This window comes from Tachyglossus aculeatus, chromosome 4 (genome assembly GCF_015852505.1).
Source record: "Tachyglossus aculeatus isolate mTacAcu1 chromosome 4, mTacAcu1.pri, whole genome shotgun sequence".
Lineage (NCBI taxonomy): Eukaryota > Metazoa > Chordata > Mammalia > Monotremata > Tachyglossidae > Tachyglossus > Tachyglossus aculeatus.
The window spans coordinates 52474972-52499447 of NC_052069.1; the positions used below are offsets into that span (position 1 = coordinate 52474972).

General features: G+C 41.0%; 1 protein-coding gene across 1 annotated transcript in view; it reads right to left on the bottom strand.

Annotated features, from left to right (window-relative positions):
• The window catches only part of DPYD (dihydropyrimidine dehydrogenase), an 884509-nt gene that overhangs the window by 571137 nt on the left and 288896 nt on the right, over positions 1-24476 (bottom strand). The window contains exons 7-8 of the mRNA XM_038745292.1: positions 21630-21711; positions 10773-10860 (exon numbers count right to left, since the gene is read on the bottom strand). Coding sequence (XP_038601220.1) covers positions 10773-10860; positions 21630-21711 — 170 coding nt within the window. The remainder of the gene's footprint in view (positions 1-10772; positions 10861-21629; positions 21712-24476) is intronic.

The window sequence follows — 24476 nt, forward strand, 5'->3', positions numbered from 1 at the left end:
GTTTGGATGGGAATACCAGAAGTTCTGTTTTGGATATGTTAAGTTTTAGGTATCAAAGGACATCCAACCAGAGATGTCCTGAAGGCAGAAGGAAATGTGAGGCGGCAGAGAGATCAGGACTATACAGGAAGATTTGGGGATCGGAGATGATAGTTGACAACATGGGAGCAAATGAGTTCTCCAAGGGAGTGGGTCTACGTGGAAAGAGAGTAGAATGGGACCCAGAACTGAGTCTTGAGGGCCTCCCACAGCTAGGGAGTGGGAAGCAGAAGATGAGCCAGTGAAAGAGACTGAGATGGAGCAGCTAGAGAAATAGGAGGAAAACCAGGAGGGATCGTGTCAATGAAGTCAAGCTTAGATAGTGGTGGTCCACAGTGTTGAGGGCATCTGAAAGGTCAAGGAGAATTAGATTTCATTAGCCTTGGCAAGAAGGAGGTCATAGGTAATCTTGAACAGGGCAGTTTCATTGGGGTGAAATGGATGGAGGTTAAAACTAATTTGCAGTTCAGTAAATGAAAAAAATAAAAAATACAGACAGCAAAGTTGGATGCAAAACTAAATACATGTGTTGAATGTTTAAACCAGAAGAAATGCATTTACTCTATTTCAAATATTAAAAACGATATGCTTGCCTTCCTGAGATATTCTCTTTTATCTTTTAACTGGGAAACTAGGTTCCATAGCCTTGACTGGGGTGCATTTAAGAAAATAGTTGTTAAACCATAACTAAATGTGACCGAGATGACAAAAAAGACATTACATCCCCCAAAATATTTAACAGTTTGCCAAAGACCATTTTTTGAGTGTTGTGGTTTTTTGTGAAGTCTGACTGGTGAATATCCAGCATTGTATTTTTGTTTACTCTTAAATTAAGCTTATTATTCAAAAGTCTGAGGGAGCTGGAAGTAATTTGTTTGTTCTGTACTGAAGAAATTGGCTCAAAGGCTTCTGTTTTTATCTGGGGAAAGGAGTAAAGAGGCCATTATGAAAACATTACCACATTTCTTTCATAGATAAATGGAAATTTGACCTGACAGTGTAAAGTTTAGAACTTCATTATTTAAAAACAACAATAACAACAACAACAACTTGATTAGTAGAAACCTTTGCCAACAAATATTACTTCTAGAGGGTTTTGGGGATTTAGCAATATGCCACATTTTGGCAAATCTAATGTCACAACCTCTTAGATATTTTCTTTGTGATTTTGAGCTCTTCAACTGCCTAGACTTATTGAAATCCCCTTCTCACTTAAAGATTATATTTTCTACCAGGAAAAACCATTGGTGTACACATCAAAGCAAGTGAGAATGTTGTATTTTTAGCCATCACTCAATCAGTGGCATTTATTGAGCAATTAATGCATGCAGGGCACTGTACTAAACACTAAGGAGAGTACAGAGTTAGAAAGTTGACACTATCCCTGCCCACAAGGAATACATATTAAAATGAACCGAGGCTCTAAGAATGCTAAAGTTCCTTTTAAAAAATAAGTATTGTGCTAATATTTAGTCTTCAATTCATTCTCCGTATCCAAAAGCAATCTTTTTTGCCCATATGGAAATGAGAGAATAGACCTAAACTAAATATAATTAATTCAGCTCCAACTTTCTAATACATTACACTTCTAATTATCTAAATGTGATCTTAGACAAATCCTAAGCAAGTCATCCATCTCACATCCTCTCCTGCCTTGCTACAAACTCCCCAGACAGAAATTCTGGGAATATGACTTTCTCTTCCTAAGAGCCATTTGGTTCATATTCCTTCCTCCAAGAGTGATTTACGTTTCTATGAGTCTCTGTATGTTTCACTTCAACAGCTCTATAAAAGTCTCCAGAAGTTCCAACTTTTCATCCTGTTTGTAGGGGTGAAGTGGTTGAAGTGAGGCCAAGAGGGTGAAGTGAGGCTGGGGCTTCAAGAAAGATGAGAAAAGGCCATAATGAGATCCAAAAGGCCTCCAGAAATAATCTCAAGGCCAGAGATTTAGCCTAAATTAAACCAGAATCTCATCCTCCACATCTAGAGTACCCAAGAAGGATGAGCCTGAAGATTCATCTAGAATCAGAAACCCAATGCCTGAACCAGAGACATTGCTCAAGAGTGACAGAGACCACAGAGATAATAATAATAATAATGATAATAATAATTATGGCATTTGTTTACTTACTATGTGCCAAGCAGTGTTCTAAGCGCTGGGGTAACTACAAGGTAATCAGGTTGTCCCACGGGGGGGTCACAGTCTTAATTCCTGTTTTACAGATGAGGCAAATGAGGCACAGAGAAGTGAAGCGACTTGCCCAAGGTCACACAGCAGCAAGTGGTGGACCCTAGATTAGAACCTATACCCTGACTCCCAAGCCTGGGATCTTACCACTAGGCTGTTAGTGCTGCTTCTCGATTGACATAGTGGGTGGAAATGTTCAAGGAGAGAGGGACACACTATGTCCCTTTACCTTTCTGTGCCTCTTTCCTTACGTATTTTCACTCTCTGTGTCTATCTCTGTGAGGGAGAGGGAGAGGAAGAGGGAGAGGTAGAAGGAGAGGGAGAGGGAGGGGGAGAGAGAGAGAGAGAGAGAGGCAGGAAAAGAGACAGAGTTATAGAAATCAATAAATAAGGATGAATGTGAAAGAAAGCAGTCATCATCATCAATCGTATTTATTGAGCGCTTACTATGTGCAGAGCACTGTACTAAGCGCTTGAGCACTGTACTAAGCAGTTGAGTTCCTAAGCGCTTGAGTTCCATCACACAGTTCCTAAGATTTCCCATAATACTGTGGTGGGTGGATCATTGATTTGACCTGCTAATGATGTTGCGAGTGTTCTTATGAAGAGGGAGACAGGTGAGAGGCATGGAAACCGAGATGTAGAATCAGGAATGCAGACAGGTCAGAGACTCACTTCCCCTTCCTCCTTGGCCAGGAGGGTCAGAGGTCATGGCCAGAGGTCACTGGTGCTCAAGGAATCTTTGGCTGGAGGAGAGTGCTAAACTGAAACCCAAGGCACTGTTTGGCTATGGCTAACAACTCTGTTGTGTGGAACTCTCCCAAGGGCTTAGTACAGTGCGCTGCACAGAGTAAACACTCAATAAATATCATTGATTGATTTAAGGTCGCTACCAATCTCTTGAAAATCTAGGGAAGGAGGAAAGGTGAATTTGCCCCCATTTATCCAAGCATAAGGGAAGAGAAGCAGCAATTACTCTTGCTCCATCCCTCTAGTTGGTATTTCTGAGTATCCCCCATCAGAAACTGGGAGACTGTAAGCTCCATTTGGGCAAGGGATAAGTCTACCAACTTCTTGTACTTTCCCAAGTGCTTACTACAGTGCTCTGCACTCAAATACCAATGAATGATTGAAAGCTTTGCTTGTATGAATAAGCTGTCCCAGAACTGGCAAAAACAAACTAGTATGAGTATGCACCTGTGTGGGCAGTACTCAGTTTTCTTTATTAATACTCCCTTCCATTAACCTAGGTAAGAGGAGAGTTTTCTGCAAGTTTTGCTTATGATGTCATGGGGATTTATGTCTGTGAAGAGTATTGTAGGTTGACAACAACTCCTACTACAATCCAGCCTGCACATTTTGCTACTCTAATGCTAACCTCACTGTACCTCAATCTTGTGCATCTCACCATCAACCTCTTGCCCACATCCTGCCTTGGGCCCAGAATGCACTCCCTCCTTATATCCAACAGACAATTACTCTACCCCATGTCAAAGCCTCATTGAAGGCACATCTCCACCAAGAGGTCTTCTTTAATTAAGCCCTCTTTTCCTTTTCTTCAGCTCTCTTCTGTGCCACCCTGACATGCTCCCTTTATTCATCCCTCCTCCCATCCCCACAGCACATTTGCAAATATCTGTCATTTATTTGTATTAATGTCTGTCTCTCCCTCTAGAATGTAAGCCCATTGAGCTACCGGGGGATTTCTGTTACATTTTGACATGGAATCAATCAATCAATCAATCGTATTTATTGAGCACTTACTGTGTGCAGAGCACTGTACTAAGCACTTGGGAAGTACAAGTTGGCAACATATAGAGACAGTCCCTACCCAACAGTGGGCTCACAGTCTAGAAGGGGGAGAAAGAGAACAAAACCAAACATATTAACAAAATAAAATGAACAGAATAGATACGTACAAGTAAAATAAATAGAGTAATAAATATGTACAAACACATATACATATATACAGGTGCTGTGGGGAAGGGAAGGAGGTAAGGCGGGGGAGGAACAATGTAGAACTGACTAGAGATGCTCCTCAGTAGCTAGTGATTGCCTCTAAGTTGTTTTGATGTTACAGTAGAATTATTCAACCCAGAATCAGTGTGGCCTAGTGGAAAGAGCCCCTTCTCAGGGTCACACCTGGAGAGTTTCTAGTACTCTACCTGTCTCAGCTATGGGAGGGAGAGTTAAGCAGAGGCCTACCCATTCCATTCCTTTGGTAGTGTCTAGTGAGTAGAAGGCAATCTGCTACAAGTCAAAACTCACCCGTGCTGGGCAGCAACAGCATGGGTGAGAGTAGAAGGTGGAGACTTGAGTTTACTGCATGGAAGACGGCAATGGTAAACCACTTCTGCATTTTTACCAAGAAAACTCTATGGATACACTATCAGAATGACTACAGATGAAGAGCGGGGAGTTCTGAGAGGGATGTGTCCTTGGTGTCGCTATGGGTTAGAAATGACTCGACGGCATAAGACAAGACAAATGGAAAGAGCACAAGCCTGGGAATCAGAAGATCTGTGTTCTAACCCTGGCTCTGCCACTTGTCTGCTGTGTGACCTTGGGCAAGTCATTCAACTTCTCATTTTCCCCATCTGTGAACTGGGGATGAAATCCTACTCCCTCCTAGAGTGTGAACCTGATATCTTTGTAATAATAATAATTATTTTGGTATTTGTTAAGTGCTTACTATGTGCAAAGCACTGTTCTAAGCGCTGGGGAGGATACAAGGTGATCAGGTTGTCCCATGTGGGGCTAACAATCCTAATCCCCATTTTACAGATGAGGTAACTGAGGCACAGAGAAGTTAAGTGACTTGCCCAAAGTCACACAGCTGAAAAGCGGCCAAGCGGGGATTTGAACCCATGACCTATGACTCCTAAGCCCATGCTCTTTCACTGAGTCATGTTGCTTCTTTGTAGCTACTCCAGTCCTTGGCACATAGTAAGTACTTAATAAATACTGTTATTAATGATGATGATATAATTATTCCGGCTTCACAACTGTCCTCTGTGAGACTTTGGGCAAGTCACATAATTTATCTGTATCTCAATTTCCTCATGTGCAAAATGGGGTTTCAATAACTGTTCTGCCCCCTACTAAAACTGTGAGCCCCATGTGGGACCTGATTATCGTGTATTCATTCAATCATATTTATTGAGCGCTTACTGTGTGCAGAGCACTGTACTAAGCACTTGGGAAGTACAGGTCGGCAAGCTATAGAGACGGCCCCTGCCCAACAACGTGCTCACAGTCTACAAGGGGGAGACAGACAACAAAACATGTAGACAGGTGTATCTACTCCAGTGCTTGGCACGTAGTAAGTGCTTAACAAATATGATTATTAATAATGATAATAATAATCCAGACTCCACAAATTTTCTTCTGTGTGACCTTGGGCAAGTCGCTTCACTTCCCCGTGCTTCAGTTCCCTCATCTGCAAAATGGGGATTCAATACCTGTTCTCCCTCCTGCTTAGACTGTAAGCTTCATGTGAGACCTTTAGCCCTTGGTATAGTGTTCAGCACACAGTAAGTGTGTAACGAATACCACATTTTTAAAAAGTTCTAAATTCTATGATCCCAAATGTAGACATCAATGAGTGGGAAAGGCAAAGCATATCCCTCAGGATGGATAATTAGGGGCAAAAGCTATTGGAGATTCAAGATGGCTCAAGTGTTGGGTAGACAGGTGCACAGTTCAACACATCTCAGTAAGTAGCCAACAATACCTAATCAGATAATCATAAATTTCAAATTATCAAGAAATCATGGGACAATCTTAAGAGGATAAACCGTCCACTCTTCCGCTTGGGCACATTACTTTAGCTGCACCTAAGATGCCTCATATATATTTCATACTGAACATAGAGGAGAAGTGTAACCATGCTCCAAACATCCTTGCACTGAAATGTCAAAAGATTCCCCTCTCAGCAGGAAGACATTCAGAAACACAAATGAAAATGATTCTGCATTATAACTGCAATATTCACACCTCAGTGAAGAGCCAAATGGAGACCACTGGTCTGTGAACCATTGTAGCACTGTCAAGCAGCTTGTGTGAGGGAAGCAATATCATGAAAACTACAGCCACAGTATGACAGTTTCCTATAGCATTGAGGGTCAGGGAGGATATGCAAGTCAGTGAACTGCCCTCTCACAAGCATCGCCATGAATATGTTCTGTCAAAAACTTTTTTTTTCCTATTCAATTCTTCACAGTGCTCTGCTTGAACACAGTATTAGTTTGGAGACATTTAATTCTATCGGCCATTTATTTCGTGCCTATCTCTGCAGTGCAGAGGCGCTTTGCAGACAGGATTCATGCAGGCATGGTGTCTGCTTTGGGAGATAGCACTTTGCTAATGGGAGACCTGTTCTCTAAATACCACTGGATGACAAGAAAGGCTATGGGGGTGGGATATGCCTTCCCTTACTGGTTCCTCTCTTCCTACCACCAAGTTTCTTTGGACGATGCCATTTCCAGCTCATATTTTCATCGGCCGGGTTGGATTATGATGTTGTTGGTGTAAGTAATGCTACCAGAGTTTCACTGCTGGTGACAGGGAGATTTGCATGATGCTTATTAATTGGTGAGTCGTTGCATTTGCTACATTTCATTTTCAGTCATTTACAGATGTATGGAAAATAGTAATGATAATAATAGTAATAAAAATTTGTGATATTTGTTAAGTGTTTACTATGTGCCAAGCACTGTATTATGTGCTGGGATAGATATAAGATAATCGAGTCCCACATGGGGCTTGCAGTCTAGGAAGGAGGGAGGACTGGTACTCATCGCACATTTCGCAGATGAAGGAACTGAGGTCCAGAGAAGTTAAGTGACTTGCCCAAGGTCACGCACCAGATAAGTGGCAGACTGGGATTAGAACCCAGGTCCTCTGACTCTCCAGCCCACGTTCTTTCCACTAGGCCATGCTGCTTCCCTAATTCCAAGGGGTAACTGGAGCCAGGTTTGGTGATAGTGATGACTGATGATTACAGGAAGTCAAGTGGTCCTGCAACATTTTACCTCTATCCAGAAGTAAATCTGGATAGATGTACAATTACACATCAGTGTGTAATTGCTAAACACAAATTAATAATTATGTTCAAATTTGTGGATAATTTGGTAATATTTAGAAAGTGGGACTAAAATGGGACTCCTGTTCATTTTTCCCATCTGAAACGAGACAGTTGAAGCTAGGACTATTAGGAAAGAGTGCAGGACACAAGTTCGAAAAGTTGTAAGAGGGAAACAGCTTGGATTAAGTAGTAATTATAGAGACAATCCTAACCTTTTGCTATCTATCTAGCAATCTATATCATGCACATATAAACAGTTACACCAACATACACATGTAAACACACACATACTCGTGCAGAAATATATACATGTATTTATATTAGCTCAATCATTTCACAGTGGTTAGTTGTAAAACATAAATCATATATCTGCTATTTGTAGTATAAATAAATGATTGCTGGTCTATAGTCCCAAAATAAGTGGGGGGGAGGGGAGGGAGAGAGAGAGAAAACAGTAGGATAACAAAGAGAGATAACAAAGCATGAACATTCCAGGATGAGATAGAGGAATAATTGAAGGTAAAAATATGCATAAATGCTGAGGATGATGTAGTGTAAATGTGTGATGTAAACGATAGTGTAAACGCATAAGCGGTAAGTATGGCAGTGTTTACAATGTTTAAGTCCTCCTCAGAAGCCATGTTAACTCCCTTGGATATTTCAGTACACTCTGATGAGCGAGCAGTTTCAGATAACTATTCATTCATTCATTCAATCGTATTTATTGAGCGCTTACTGTGTGCAGAGCACTGTACTACCAACCAGTGAGCCTCCTCTCCCAATGTCATCTGTTCCCTAGGCATGGGCTCTCCCTGGACTGTATGCTGGGTTTGCTCTTCCGCAAGGACAATAAGCAAATAGTCCTCGCCCACCCTTACAGCAGACCTGCCTTCCACTTCTGACTTACTGAAGCCCGAGGGTAATTATTCCAGGGCCTGGAAGGCAAAGCCTTTATTATTGCCAATTTTAACTCACCCAATTCCCCAGGAATGCTGGATAATAAAGTTTTTATTCTAAAAGGCAAATTGCTTGGAGACATGATCTTAACCTCCTTTTTTTGAGGAAGTAAACTACATAAAGCCACAGACAACAGGACCTCATGCTTTTAGGTAGATTGTAACACCAAGAAGCAGGCTTCATAACAGACAGACCCTGTAGGAGAAGGCAAGCCCATTATTTTGTCTTAATTTATCCACAGGGGTGAACTATGCAGTCAGTGTGTGAGTCTGTGATAGATAATTTCAGCCTCACTCCACACAGGGATCTTACCATTCCCTTATCTCTATCTAGCAATCTATATCATGCACATATAAACAGATACACAAACATACAAATGTAAACACACACATACACATATGTAGAAATATATACATGTATTTATATTAGCTCAATCATTTCACAGTGGTTAGTTGTAAAACATAAATCAAATATCTGCTATTTGCAGTATAAATAAAAAGTTTCTCGGAGAAGCAGTGTGGCTCAGTGGAAAGAGCCCGGGCTTTGGAGTCAGAGGTCATGGGTTCAAACCCCGGCTCTGCCACTTGTCAGCTGTGTGACTTTGGGCAAGTCACTTAACTTCCCTGTGCCTCAGTTCCCTAATCTGCAAAATGGGGATTAAGACCGTGAGCCCCCCGTGGGACAACCTGATCACCTTGTAACTTCCCCAGTGCTTAGAACAGTGCTTTGCACGTAGTAAGCGCTTAATAAATGCCATCATTATTATTATTATTACTCTTCAGTGCACCATATCTGTGTGAAATATAAACGCATATTTTGTATAGGTACATATGATTCACCACTGAAAAACAATGGATAATTCTCTATTTTTTCTTAATTTTGACCTCATTTTTATACTTCTGTTGAATCCTTTACTATCCTATAAAATTAATGAGCCATAGCTCTTCCTTAGCTCCTTCAAAGTAATAATAATAATAATAATAATAACATGGTTAAGTGCTTACTATGTGCCAAGCACTGTTCTAAGTGCTGGGGTACAGACAAGGTAATCAGCCCATGTGGGGCTCACAGTCTTAATCCCCAGTTTACAGATGAGGTAACTGAGGCACAGAGACGTTAAGTGACTTGCCCTAAGTCACACAGCTGACAAGTGGCGGAGGGGGATTAGAATTGACGACCTCTGACTCCTAAGCCCGTGCTCTATCCACTAAGCCACACTGCCCTTGAAGGAGAAACATCTGAAGAAGAAGACATATGAGAATGGCCAGGCAGATTCAATGTTACATGAGATTATCCAAGTACCCTACCTTACTATTCTACATGGCAGAAAAATTACCTGAGAAATTCCTATTAATGGAATATCAATTGCCTATTCATCCAGTTCTAATATGGGGTGTTGATGTCTTACTGATCCCTGCAAGCCTGGTGTGGGCAGGGACTGTCTTTCTTCATTACTGAATTGTACTTTCCAAATGCTTTGTACAGTGCTCTGCACACAGTAAGTGCTCAATAAATATGACTGAATTAAATGAATCATCATCATGCATGGTATTAACTGATTGCTTATTGCACTGTACTAAGTGCTTGGGAGAATACAACAGAATTGGTAGACATGTTCTCTAACCACAACAAGACTACGGTCTAGAGGGAGGGACAGACATTAATATAATTTCCCATGTTTAGGTCCTCACCGAATTTCTGATGCAGTATGCATGTGCATAAGTTTTTTTAATTCCAAGTGGACATTAATTCCCAACTGTGATCTAATCCCATCTTGGAATGAGTTGGCAAATTTCATTTTATCAAATACCCGGTTGATAAAAGATAGACATTGCTACGGTTCTACAGTTGATAATTACAATGTGGAAAGTTGGGTATTTTGACAAATCATAGGTCCATGATAAAAGTCTAATAATTTTAGACGATACGTGGTCAGTCAACATGTACAGTAGATTTCAAGGACTAGACGAGGCAATTTACCAAAAATGGGTAATGTTCATTCTAGTACTATAATATGAATAATGGTTAGAAATAAACATATCATGGAATCTTTACAGTAGGGTAGGAGGACCAGCACTTTTCATTATAGTCAAATTTAAAAAGCAATTTACTTTCAAAGATAGACAATGATAAATCATTTGGAATTCTCTGGACCTAATCTCCCATGTCATGCTCCTCACAACAGTTCTCTATTCAGGTATATACACCCATTGGGAGAATAACAGCACACGGCCCTGACAAAATCCTTCAGTAATAACTGAGGGGCACCACTACTAGCTGTAAAGGAGAAATTCAATTTCCCTGTTCATTCAATTCTCTTTCTCAGTGCTGAAACAGTTGTTCTTAAAATATAGACATTCATGCATTGGAAAATGGGCTCATTTCAAGTGCTCTAAAATTACTATCAAGATAGTAATGACTTTCAGTAGCCATTTTTCCAGAACTGTAAGGAGAATAAAAATATTTTGATCAAAGCAAATATAAAATAATGAAAATACTTACCTATTCCAATAAAGGCAGCTTTATAACCTTCCTCCTTCAGAGTCTGGATGGTAAGTCCATTCACTGAAAGGCTTGTGCCACAAATTATCTAAAAGGAAAAATAATCAAAATTAAATTATAAAGCATATGAATTATTGAATTATTGTTGTCCTTTTGTAGCTGACCTAAGAGTATTTATAGTTATAGAATAAAACACCTGGAATTTTCATTCTTTCTGCATATTTGCAAGGAAACAGTTTGTCCTCTAGTTGAATTATTAGTAGACTATTAATCAATAAGAAGCTATAAAACTTATTTATGAACAAACCAAAACTTTACTGAAGGTTAGAAAATGCCCTAAACAGCTTCAAATATAGTTGCTATAGTTCTTTTCTGGTTTTGTCTATAATGATATCATTGTCTTCTGTCTCAATGATGCAGGGAGCAATTGCGGTTATTTTGGAACTGTATCAACCAAAATTTGGAAGTGGGGAAAACGTGAGGGAAGAGATGGAGAGCAGGAAAAGATGTGGAAATTAAAGTCTGAACTGTAACAAAGTATTTCAAGACTGCCTAGTGTTCTTTGAAAAGTATTAATCATCTTGTACAAAGAATATGCTTTCTTGCAGAAGATGGAGCATGGAAAGTCATATGCAAACAAATAAAAGCAACCAATTTAGAAGTCATTTTACATGGTAACAAAAATTACTTCAGATCAACTTGTAAATTCTTAATTCAATAATAATTCACTTCTGGGAATGTAACTTTTTTTCCCCTAAGGGGAAGAAACTATAAGTGCCGCCAGTTGACATGAATTTAAAAAGTTAGAGAACCATTGCAATTTACATTTTTTTCTTCTTACCCCATCCTTTCCATGCAAACAACCACCATGCTGATCCAAGCTTTTATCATAATAATAATAATAATGGCATTTGTTAAGCACTTACTATGTGTAAAGCACTGTTCTAAGCGCTGGGGAGGTTACAAGGTGATCGGGTTGTCCCACGGGAGGCTCACAGTCTTCACCCCCATTTTACAGAGGAGGTAACTGAGGCACAGAGAAGTGAAGTGGCTTTCCCAAAGTCACCCAGCTGACAGGTGATGGGTCAGGATTTGAACCCATGACTTCTGACTCCCAAGCCCGTGCTCTTTCCACTGAGCCACGCTGCTTCTCATATGCCACCTGACTACTGAATCAGCCTCCTCCCTGACCTCTCTGTCTCCTGTCTCTCTCCACTGCAGTTCATACTTCCCTGCCCAGATCATTTTTTCCAAAATGAGTTCAGTCCCTATAGCCCCGCTCCTCAAAAAACCCCCATGGCCGTCCAACTACCTCTGTATCCAAAAGAAACTCCTTACCATTGGCTTTTAGGCATTCAACCAGCTCTCCCTGTTTCAATTTGACCTTGCTAATCTCCTACAACCCAACATGTACACGTCACTCCAACACCAATTTAACTTGATCTTGTTTGTCTCATCACTGAGCCTTTCCTTGCCCATATCCTCCCTCTGGCTTGAAATCCCCTCTCCCTTCAGATCCAAAAGACCACCATGCTTATCATTTACAAAGCTCTCCTAAAATCACCTTCTCCAGTCTTCATTTCTCCTACTTTCCTTCCCTTCTGTATTTCCCATACCCCTCAAACCCCTTATTTCACCCTATCCAGTCAATTGCATTTATTGAGCATTTACTGTGTGTAGAGCACTCTACTAAGCACTTGGGAGAGTACAATAGAATGATAAACAGACATTCTGTGCTCACATATCCCTACACTCTCCAATTTTCCTCATCAATAAATAATTTTAATGTCTGTCACCCCCTTTAGAATACAAGGTACTTGTGAGGGGAATATGTCTACATATCTAGTGTATTTTTCTCTCCCTAGTACAGTGCTTGGCACACAGTAAGCACTCAAATTCAACTGATTGAAGGTGTTAGGCAAATTTCATTCTTTCCTAAACTGTGACTGTGAATGAAGCAAACATTTTTTTTTCAAAATTAAACATTTAAAATAATTTACCCTATAGCTTACTGATCACCGAAGACTAAGAAAAATCCAAGCTTCTCAGTGTCTATTTTTCAGTATATGCAAATAGAGCAGGTGATGCTAACTATACAATAATTGTAATGTTTGTTAAGTGCTGTTACCATGTGATGCGATTAAGGATCTGGGATAGATGCAATATAAGCAGATCAAAAACAGTCCCTGACCCACTTGGTGTTCACTGCATCAGCCTCCTCTCCAATCTCCCATCCTCCTCTCCAATCTCCCATCCTCCTGTCTCTCCCCACTTCAATCCATACTTCATGCCACTGCCCGGATCGTCTTTGTGCAGAAACGCTCTGGGCATGTTACTCCCCTCCTCGAAAATCTCCAGTGGTTACCAATCTATGCATCAGGCAAAAACTCCTCACCCTCGGCTTCAAGGCTGTCCATCCCCTCGCCCCCTCCTACCTTACCTCCCTTCTCTCCTTCTACAGCCCAGCCCGCACCCTCCGCTCCTCTGCCACTAATCTCCTCACTGTGCCTCATTCTCGCCTGTCCCACCATCGACCCCCGCCTGGCCCATGTCATCCCTCTGGCCTGGAATGCCCTCCCTCCGCACATCCACCAAGCTAGCTCTTTTCCTCCATTCAAAGCCCTACTGAGAGCTCACCTCCTCCAGGAGGCCTTCCCAGACTGAGCTCCCTCCTCCCTCTCCCCCTCCTCCCCCCACTCACCTGCCTTACATCCTTCCCCTCCCTGCAGCACCTGTATACATATGTTTGTACGTATCTATTACTCTATTTGACTTGTACATATTTACTATTCTATTTATTTTACTTTGTTAATATGTTTTGTTTTGTTGTCTGTCTCCCCTTTCTAGACTGTGAGCCCGCTGTTGGGTAGGGCCGTCTCTATATGTTGCTAACTTGTACTTCCCAAGCACTTAGTTCAGTGGTCTGCACACAGTAAGCACTCAATAAATACGATTGAATGAATAAATGAATGAATGAATGTTGGTGAAAGGGGAGAGAGAACAGGTATCTTATCCCCATGTTTTTTCAGACAAAGAAACAGGCACAGTGAAGTTCAGTGACTTGCCAAAGGCAAGACAACAAGCAATTGTGGAGACAATACAACAAGCAAGTGAATCCAAGCCCTATCTCATCCTATTAGGCTATACTGCTTCTTGTTGAATATGCAGTCATCTACGCTTGCTGCCTCGATTTCTTCAATGCCAACTCTCTCCTTGACCCCCTCCAATCTGGCTTCCATCCCCTACACTCCACTGAAACTTCCCTCTCAAAGGTCACCAATGACCTCCTTCTTGCCAAATCCAATGGCTCTTACTCTATCCTAATCCTCCTCGACCTCTCAGCTGCCTTCGACAACTTTGTATCACCCCCTTCTCCTCAACACGCTATCCAACCTTGTCTTCACAGATTCCATCCTCTCCTGATTCTCCTCATCTCTCCGGTCGTTCATTCTCAGTCTCCTTTGCGGGCTCCTCCTCCCCCTCCCATCCCCTTACTGTAGGGGTTCCTCAAGGTTCAGTTCTTGGTCCCCTCCTGTTTTCTATCTACACTCAGTCCCTTGGTGACCTCATTTGCTCCCACAGCTTCAACTATCATCTCTACACTGATCCCACCCAAATCTACACCTCCGCCCCTGCTCTCTCTCCCTCCCTCCAGGCTTGTATCTCCTCCTGCTTTCAGGACATCTCCATCTGGTTATCTGCCCACCATCTAAAACTCAATATGTCCAAGACTGAACTCCAGTCCAATATGCCCAAGACTGAAATCCAGGTCATGGATTTGAATGCTGGCTCCCCCACATGTCTGCTGTGTGACCTTGGGAAAGTCACTTAACTTCTCTTAGCCTCAGTTACCTCATCTGTAAAATGGGGATTAAGAAGGTGAGCCCCACGTGGGACAACGTGATCACTTTGTATCCCCCCAGTGCTTTGCACATAGTAAGCACTTAAATGCCATTATTATTATTATTATTATCCTCGACTCTGCTCTCTCGTTCAACCCACACATCCAATCTGTCACCAAAACCCACTGGTCTCACCTTCACAACATCGCCAAGATCCGCCCTTTCCTCTCCATCCAAACCACTACCTTGCTGGTTCAATCTCTCATCCTATCCTGGCTGGATTACTGCATCAGCCTCCTTTCTGATCTCCCATCCTCCTGTCTCTCCCCACTTCAGTCTATACTTCACTCTGCTGCCTGGATTATTTTTGCGCAGAAATGCTCTGGGCATGTCATGCCACTCCTCAGAAATCTCCAGTGGCTGCCTGTCAACTTACAAATCAAGCAAAAATTCCTCACTCTCGGCTTCAAGGCTCTCCATCACCTCTCCCCCTCCTACCTCACCTCCCTCCTCACTGTGCCTCATTCTCACCTGTTCTGCTGTTGATCCCAGGCCCACGTCCTTCCCCTGGCCTGGAATGCCTTCCCTCCACACATCCACCAAGCTAGCTCTCTTCCTCCTTTCAAAGCCCTACTGAGAGCTCACCTCTTCCAGGAGGCCTTCCCAGACTGAGCCCCCTTTTTTCTCTCCTTCTCCTGATCCCTCCCACTCTACCTCCTTCCCCACCCCACAGAACTTGTATATATTTGTACAGATTTATTACTCTATTTATTTTACTTGTACATATTTACTATTCTATTTATTTTGTTAATGATGTGCATATTGCTATAATTCAATTTGTTCTGACGATTTTGACACCTGTCCACAGGTTTGGTTTTGTTGTCTGTCTCCCCCTTCTAGACTGTGAGCCTGTTGTTGGGTAGGGACCGTCTCTATATGTTGCCAACTTACACTACCCAAGCACTTAGTACAGTGCTCTGCACACACGAAGTGCTCAATAAATGCGACAATGAATGAATGAATGAATGAATGCAGTCATTTCATTGGCTACAAGACTTAAAGCACTAACTTTAAAATATTTAAATGATAAGAGGGGTTTGATACCTAATTTGATAATGTATGGGGGGGGGGGGGATTCTCTTCTAAAGAGACATTTAGAGGGCTAAACCAATGATACCTGCTCATTCACTGAGCCTTGCAATCTTACAGACTGCACAATTGTAGTCTTCAAATTACTTGATCTAATGGTAGCATGATCTATGATAACTGATAAGGTCAAGATACATAACAGCTATTTCTCCTCAACAACCAAGCATACCTTTTTCCTGTAACCTGAAATCTTGTTTATTGTGACAGGATATTTTCCCAGAATTCACAAATCCATACTTTGGATGATGGGCATTGAATTGTATTCAGTTCTACCAGAATTAGGGAGTGTTCTTCTGATAATACTCATCTTTCTCATATGGCAAGATGCAGTGTGGGAAGAATGTTTTAATAGTATTTGTTAGGCACTTACTGTGTGTCAAGCACTGTTTGAAGCATTGGAGGAGATAGAGGTCCCTAACCCACATGAGGCTCACAGTCTAACTTGGAAGGAATAGGATTTAATCCCTATTTTACAGTTGAGGCACCAATAAATTAAGTGACTTGCCCAAGGTGACACATCAAGCAACAGACAGAGCAGGGATTAGAACCCAAGTCCTGTGCACCAATAAATTAAGTGACTTGCCCAAGGTGACACATCAAGCAATAGACAGAGCAGGGATTAGGATCCAAGTCCTGCAACTTCCAGGCCCACGCTCTTTCCACTACGCCACAGTCCTTTCCAGCATGCTGCTGCATAGATCATTGAACATAGAGGAGTATTCATTCAATCGTATTTATTGAGCGTTTACTGTGTGCAGAGCACTGTACTAAGCACTGGCACTGGAGTATTACAACCCATGTATCTCTTAAAATGAGATTCTGCAGTGTGGACTTTTGGGTACAGCACAGACCTAGGAATCAAGATGTCTTGGTTCTAATCCCATCTCTTTGTGTGACCTTGGGTAAGTCTAACTTCTCTGGGCCTCAGTGTTCTTATCTGAGCAGTGGAGTTTTCTCCTTCCTCCTTAGACTGTGAGGCCCAAGTGGGATAGGGACTGCTGATCATCATTTGCCTCTATCCCAGTGCTAAATGCAGTGCTTGTCTCCTAGTAAGTCCATTTTAGATACAACAATTGTCACTCAATTTATTAATATCATTTTCATTAAAAAGTATCCCTTGTGATATAGGAAAACCAGATGCTTTTAACCAATTTAGGACATTTTCATGTTTATCCTTTTTCTTTCTTTAAAAATGGTCACCTCATGCAGCCCTTTAGAGTACTCAGCCATATATTCTCTTCTATCAATCAATCAATGGTAATTATGCAATACTGTGTACAGATCACTGTTTTAAGTGTTTGGGAGAGCGTATAATAGAGTAAGTAGATAGCATCTCAGTCTTCAAGATGGTTATAGTCTTGTCAAGGAGACAGGTGGAATAAATTATTCAGGTAGTGGAAGACACTAAGTAAAAAGGTTACATAAATGTTATGGTGGTGGGGGAATGGGGTGAGCACTGAAGTGCATTGGCAAAGCAGTAAGAAAGGGAAAAATAAGGTGGGGAGATGAGAGACTATTCAGGAAATGTTTCTTCAAAGAGACGTGACTTTAGCAGGGCTTTGAAGATGCGGAGAACTGTATTTTGTCAGATGTGGGACGGGAGAGAGTTCCAGGAGGGATAAACCTCCTGTATCATTACTGTCCATATTTTTTTAGTGGAAAATTGGGACTTCAAGGCAATTTTGTAAGGGTTCTTCATCTGCATTAGCAACCATGAAATGGGGTGATAAGAATGTGGGGGGCTCAGGTCTCCCAGAAATATGAGCTGCCTGAACTACAAATCAAAGGAGGAGGGTCCTAAACTGAACCTGCAGAGACATAAAAATGGGAACATATATAAAGTTGAAAGTACAAATGATAGATCTGCACATTTAGAAGGACTAGTAGGTATAAATGGAAAATACTGAAAGAAAAATGGGAGAGAAACAAGATAAGAAAAGAGGATAAGGGCAGAAAGAGAGAGAATAGCTGGTGAGGTATGATAGCAAGCCAATAGATGTTTTACAGTGTGCAAGGAGAAGATGGAAAGTAGGAGTGGATAAAGGATACAATGGACACCGGTTGCCTTCAAGAGAAAGGTGGAAAATAAGTTAGGACTTTCAGGTTTATGAGGAGATAGGAGTCATTGTCCCCTATGGACAATGCTCATGTAAAATGCAAGAAGAAAAAAAGATAGTAAATCCCCATTGCAAAAGAGGTCAAAGCAAATGTATATGGAATTGATGGTTCTCATGTTGCTGAATACAGATGATAGATCTGGGTAGAGTATTCATAAGGAAGCAGGTAATGGTGGGAGAAGTGAGATGGCCTAGTGGAGAGAACACAGATCTAGGGGTCTAAAGCATCTGGGTTCTAATCCCAGCTCTGCCACTTGTCTGCTATGACAAGTTACTTTATTTCTCTGTGCCTCCTTTACTTCATCTGTAAAATAGGGATTCAGACTGTGTCCAAACTGATTAGCTCATATCTACTCCAGCCCTTAGTACAGTGCCTGACAAATAGTAAGCACTTAAAACAAATACCACTAAAAATAAGAAAATGCTATCTCTAGCATGCAAAGATGTGCAGAAATTTGTAATTGGACATGAGAAGGAAGTGTGGTAGAAAGGATACAGTAAAAGTTTAGATGGATCTAGGAGGATATGAACTCAAGGGATGTGGAGACACATTGATGAAAAGTATTTATTGAGTGTGATAATAACTTTTATCAATGTGTATCTTTACATAGAACTACTTCAATCACTCGGGAGAGTTTAGAGATTCTCCACCAATTCAACCCATCTTACGAATCTTCTCTCTTCACCCACTGTACTCAACACACTCTCTCAAGTCCTCCCGAGCTAATCATCTAACTGCATCTAGTGCTTGGCTCTCTCATTTCACTCCCATTATTCCCCCTGCTTGGATAAATTCCAGAAAAAGCAGCCCAGAGTAGGTTAATAGGTGGATTGTAGGAGGAAAGAGTTTTGGATTTTTGATGGTACTTCCTATTAGGAAGGATGGATGACAAGAAGAGCAACCATCACATGGTTTGTCAAAGCGACCTAAAGGCTACTGTTGGAGAAAGAACCCCTGGACGGATGGACCGATAGTATGGCCCAGTAAAGATATTCATTCAATTTTATTTATTGAGCATTTACTGTGGGCAAAGCACTGACCTATGTGCGTGGGAGAGTACAGTACAACAACGAGCACATTCCCTGCCCATATTATATTTTCAAATTTCCGCCGGATGCAACGATCCTTTGGTTGAGAAGTCATAAAAGACAGTGTGACCGAGAACCATCCGCTCTGTAAAAAACAGAAAAGCTACGTAATCTAAATGACAGCGAGAAAGACAAAGAGAAAAGCATTGTAATGCTGTCTAACACATTAGTCACATGAGAGTCCTTTAAAAGCCACAAAAGGTAAAAAAATAAATTGCAACGGCTTAACAGCCTTTTATACCTGGACCTCAATCTTGCTGCATTGTGCCTAAGACATCAGATTAAGCAGCTAATGACTAAAATAGTCTCTCTGCAAAGTTAGAATAGTTATACAATGATAAAAAGAAATCTCTCGAAGTCACTGAATTAATAATTTATGTGAGCCCACTGTTGGGTAGGGACCGTCTCTATATGTTGCCAACTTGTACTTCCCAAGCGTTTAGTACAGTGCTCTGCACACAGTAAGCGCTCAATAAATACGACAATGAATGAATCTGAATAGACATGCTGAGGTGAAGAATGAAAAAGAAATTTAAACTTTAATCAATCAAGCAAAGGTATTCATTGTGTGCTCACCATGTGAGGAGCACTGCTTTAAATGCTAGATAGAGTGCAAGAGAAATTAGCAGAAACATTCCCTGACCATGATGATCTTACAGTCTAGAGATGAACTTTCCTGAATTAAATCTAAAGAAATACTGCAAAGTCAACATGTATATGAAGACATCCTTTCTTGGTTTAAAAGTCCCTCGATCCAAAAGTTCCAGAACATATGACACTTTCAGAAGCTCAATGAACCAAAGACTTTGAACACAACTCAAATCCAAAAGGTGAGGGGGGAAAACAAAGAAATGAATGAAAAACCTTTCTAAGGGCTGAATCAATTAGACAATTTAAAAATGATATTCAGTTTCAGGGATAAAATAGCCTTTAAACAAGCCAAGATTTTTGAAGTGAGACACCATGGTCAAGAAGAATTTCATCATAATTTTGCCATAGATGAAAATGTTAATCTCCTTCAAAGCATTGGGTCAAAAAGACACAGGCCAGTTCCCACAGAGTGGTCAGAGAGTTCATTTATTGTTATATTTATTGAGTGTTTACTGTGTGCGGAGCACTGTATTAAGTGCTTGGGAGAGGGAAACAATAAACAGTCACATTCCCTGCCATGACGAATTTACAGTCTAGAAACAAGCTTGCAGTCTAGAGATTAACCAGTTCACTCTCGTATCAAGGTGCTCTTTAATGCCTGGAGTTTAAAGACCAGTATTTTACAAAGCATCAGAATGGTCACATTGCTCCCCTTAACAGGAATAATTGTTTTTCGAATAACGTTTTAGCTGCACAATTGTATCCTTCCTAAATTACTAAGATTCCTACATTTGATTCTTTTAGAGACTTACAAAATTGTCCTTTTCCCTATGATATATTTCCCTCATCTCAGGTGAGATTAATATAATGAGATCTGCTTTATAAGTCCTGAATTGTTCAACTTTATAAACAAACCCTGGTGACTGAGTATTGGATTGTCTCTCTTCAAGTTTTCAATCTTTTCATTGTACATAATTCATTCATAACAACTGCATCGTTTTCCCTCTGGGGTTAATTTTTCTTAACTAGTTAAGAGATGATGGTAAGTGCATGATTAAGAACTTTGTTTTCCTTACCTGCTTTGTTGTTGGACTTTATGAGCTACTGAACAGCATGCTAAATATCTTCCACCTTTACACCATTTTTCTGATACATTTGTTTATATTTGTGTTTACAAAACAGATATTTTTTTCTTTCTCAAATGATGGAGGTATAGGTGTTTGTACATATGAAACAAAACATTTTTTCTTGTATTTATAAATTTTAATTTAGATTCCTAAGTGTAAGAATTTGCTAATAAGTAATTTGATAATAAATATTCAAACATTTTTGCATGTAGTTCAAAAATGCATCATGGCAATTAGCACTTTTATTAGCCTATTTTATTAAAATGCTATGAAGCCTTAAAAAAGATGATGAGGAAATGTCAGTATGTTAAGAGGAGAATACAGTTTAGTTTTCTTATTTGATGAAACTAATTATATTATCTAAAGCCATATCTTGAAAAATATAGAGTCCCAACCTTCCATCATCTTTAAAAGAAAGAAAAAACAAATACAAAGCTGTAAAGTTCTAAGATCCTGAATTATGCCCTATGTTGACAATGGATTATCACATTAACGCTGTGCTGATTCAATGCAAATAAGTCAAATAAATCCCTGTGAGGCATTTTCTTATAAACTGTGAAACATCAACCACCAAGAAGTGTGATATGTGACTGTTTTTTAAGTAGCATTCAACTTGCATGAAAAAAACTTGATTAAAGAAATCAAATCCTTCCATTAGCTACCCTGAACCCCTAAAGCAATTTAGAAATTTCTTCCTTTCAGACAATTAATCACATGCAGGCATGCCAGATGAGAACTATTGATTGCCCTTTTCTAGGCTAGTGGCATTCAGACAGTAGACAGACAAATGCCGTGAGCAACGGGAAGCATCTTTTTGCTTCTGCCTCGTGTAGCTTTTAATTGTTCTCCGCTAATGTGCATGACATTTTGCTGTTAATCTTTAGTAGAGGGTTTGCTCCTTTATATCTGAAACATTCACAGACAGGATATACTTCATATTACCTTCACTCCAAGGTCCTTCATGAGCTCAATCTCAAAATTCACTACATCGTATGGCAGGCGGAACTGAGGGATTTCAGAGGTACTAGAAGAAAGAATAATTTGGGATTCAATTACTAATCACTACAATATGTCCCATCATCTTTACTAATCAACATGGGTGTAAGAAATATTTACAGTCTTTCTAAAATATTTTGTACATCATAACGCAGGCCCAAGTTAAGAGAATGTCCAAATTAGTCTTCACTAAATAATGTATTTGTATTTCTCTGGACAGTAAGCTATGATGAGCAAAAAGGTGTGTGGATTTCAAAACAAATACAATGACAAAGAGAAAAAATGGGTCTGGGATTCTTTTATTTTTCTTTATATTTACAGAGAAACTCCATTCACGAAATTTTAGTCTTAGCATAGCAATACATTAAAGATTCTGTAAGAGTGAAAAAAATTAAGATTTGCTTAATTGCATTGCAGATTGTGTAGATAATTCTGTCCTTTGTAAATAAGGAATATATAACATGTTTGTAGTAAGTACAATACAGGAACTTTTCCATAATAAAGGACTGTGCTTAAGAAGAGAGGGGTTGGAGAGAGAAAGGGGTTGCTTTCCTAGGAGGAAACGACAATAACCTTTTAGTTTAGCTTTCCATCACCAGATAATCCTTATTGAGATCAATACATGCCACCAACACTAAAATCACACAGCCCAAGTGCAAGACACCAATATTTCAACAACTCTATGCTTTCACAGTGAAAGTTAAGACAAAGTAACTTTAAGTTATCTTGTGAAATAAATAGCAGCCAAAAATGCAAGATTTCAAATACAAAACCTCAGCTCCCAAGAAACCAAGGCCTCAGTGAAAACTGATGCAACAATTTTGATGAATAACATAATGAGTGGAGACATAATTTATCGTATTTTAAAAATAATTGGGCTTGCGTTACTTTTCCAACATTGCTCACCTCTTCCAATAAGGTAGTTGTTTTTCATTTTTGAAAAGATGATAGTAACACTTTTTCATCACAGTTGTTCACACTGCTTTTGCTTTTACTATTCCAACCACATCCTGATTTCCTTTACCATTAATCAATATAAAATGTACATTAGACATAGTCATGGTTCCATGACAACTGAACTTTAACAGGTAAGCTACGTTAAAAAACATAAGTGTTTTCTCTACTAAGAAGAAGAGTATACTGTGTGTGTGTGTGTGTGTGTGTGTGTATAATAATGATGGCATTTATTAAGTGCTTACTATGTGCAAAGCATTGTCCTAAACACCGGGAAGGGTACAAGGCAATCAGGTTGTCCCACAGGGGGCTCACAGTCTTAATTCCCATTTTACAGAAGAGGTAACAGGCACGGAGAAGTTAAGTAGCTTGCCCAAAGTCACACAGCTGACAATTGGCAGAGCAGGATTTGAACCCATGACCTCTGACTCCAAAGCCCGCGCTCTTTCCACTGAGCACACTGCTTCTATGTGTATGTGTGTGTGTATGTGAGTGTATACGAAGAAAAGCATACGTCAGTCTTATCTCTCCTCTTTTCTCTCCAGTCGTTCATTCTCAGTCTCTTTTGCAGGCTCCTCCTCCCCCTCCCATCCCCATACTGTAGGGGTTCCTCAAGGTTCAGTTCTTGGTCCCCATCTGTTCTCGATCTACACCCACTTCCTTGGTGACCTCATTCGCTCCTATGGCTTCAACTATCATCTCTACACTGATGACACCCAAATTTACATCTCTGCCCCTGCTATCTCTCCCTCCAGGCTCGCATCTCCTCCTGCCTTCAGGACATCTCCATCTGGATGTCTGCCCGCCACCTAAAACTCAACATGTTCAAGACTGAACTCCTTGTCTTCCCTCCCAAACCCCGCCCTCTCCCTGACTTTGCCATCACTGTTGACGACACTACCATCCTTCCTGTCTCACAAGCCCGCAACCTTGGTGTCACCCTCGACTCCGCTCTCTCGTTCACCCCTCACATCCAAGCCATCACCAAAACCTGCCGATTTCAGCTCCGCAACATTGCCAAGCTCCGCCCTTTCCTCTCCATCCAAACCGCTACCCTGCTCGTTCAAGCTCTCATCCTACCCGTCTGGATTACTGCATCAGCCTCCTCTCCAATCTCCCATCCTCCTGTCTCTCCCCTCTTCAATCCATACTTCATGCCACTGCCCGGGTTGTCTTTGTCCAGAAATGCTTTGGGCATGTTACTCCCCTCCTCAAAAATCTCCAGTGGCTATCAATCAATCTACGCATCAGGCAGAAACTCCTCACCCTGGGCTTCAAGGCTGTCCATCACTTCACCCCCTCCTACCTCACCTCCCTTCTCTCCTTCTCCAGCCCAGCCCGCACCCTCCGCTCCTCCGCCGCTAATCTCCTCACCATACCTCGCTCTCGCCTGTCCCGCCGTCGACCCCAGGCCCATGTCATCCCCCGGGCCCGGAATGCCCTCCCTCTGCCCATCTGCCAAGCTAGCTCTCTTCCTCCCTTCAAGGCCCTGCTGAGAGCTCACCTCCTCCAGGAGGCCTTCCCAGACTGAGCCCCTTCCTTCCTCTCCCCCTCGTCCCCCTCTCCATCCCCCCATCTTACCTCCTTCCCTTCCCCACAGCACCTGTATATATGTATATATGTTTGTACATATTTATTACTCTTTTTATTTATTTATTTAGTTTACTTGTACTTATCTATTCTATTTAGTTTATTTTGTTAGTATGTTTGGTTTTGTTCTCTGTCTCCCCCTTTTAGACTGTGAGCCCAATGTTGGGTAGGGACTGACTCTATATGTTGCCAATTTGTACTTCCCAAGCGCTTAGTACAGTGCTCTGCACATAGTAAGCACTCAATAAA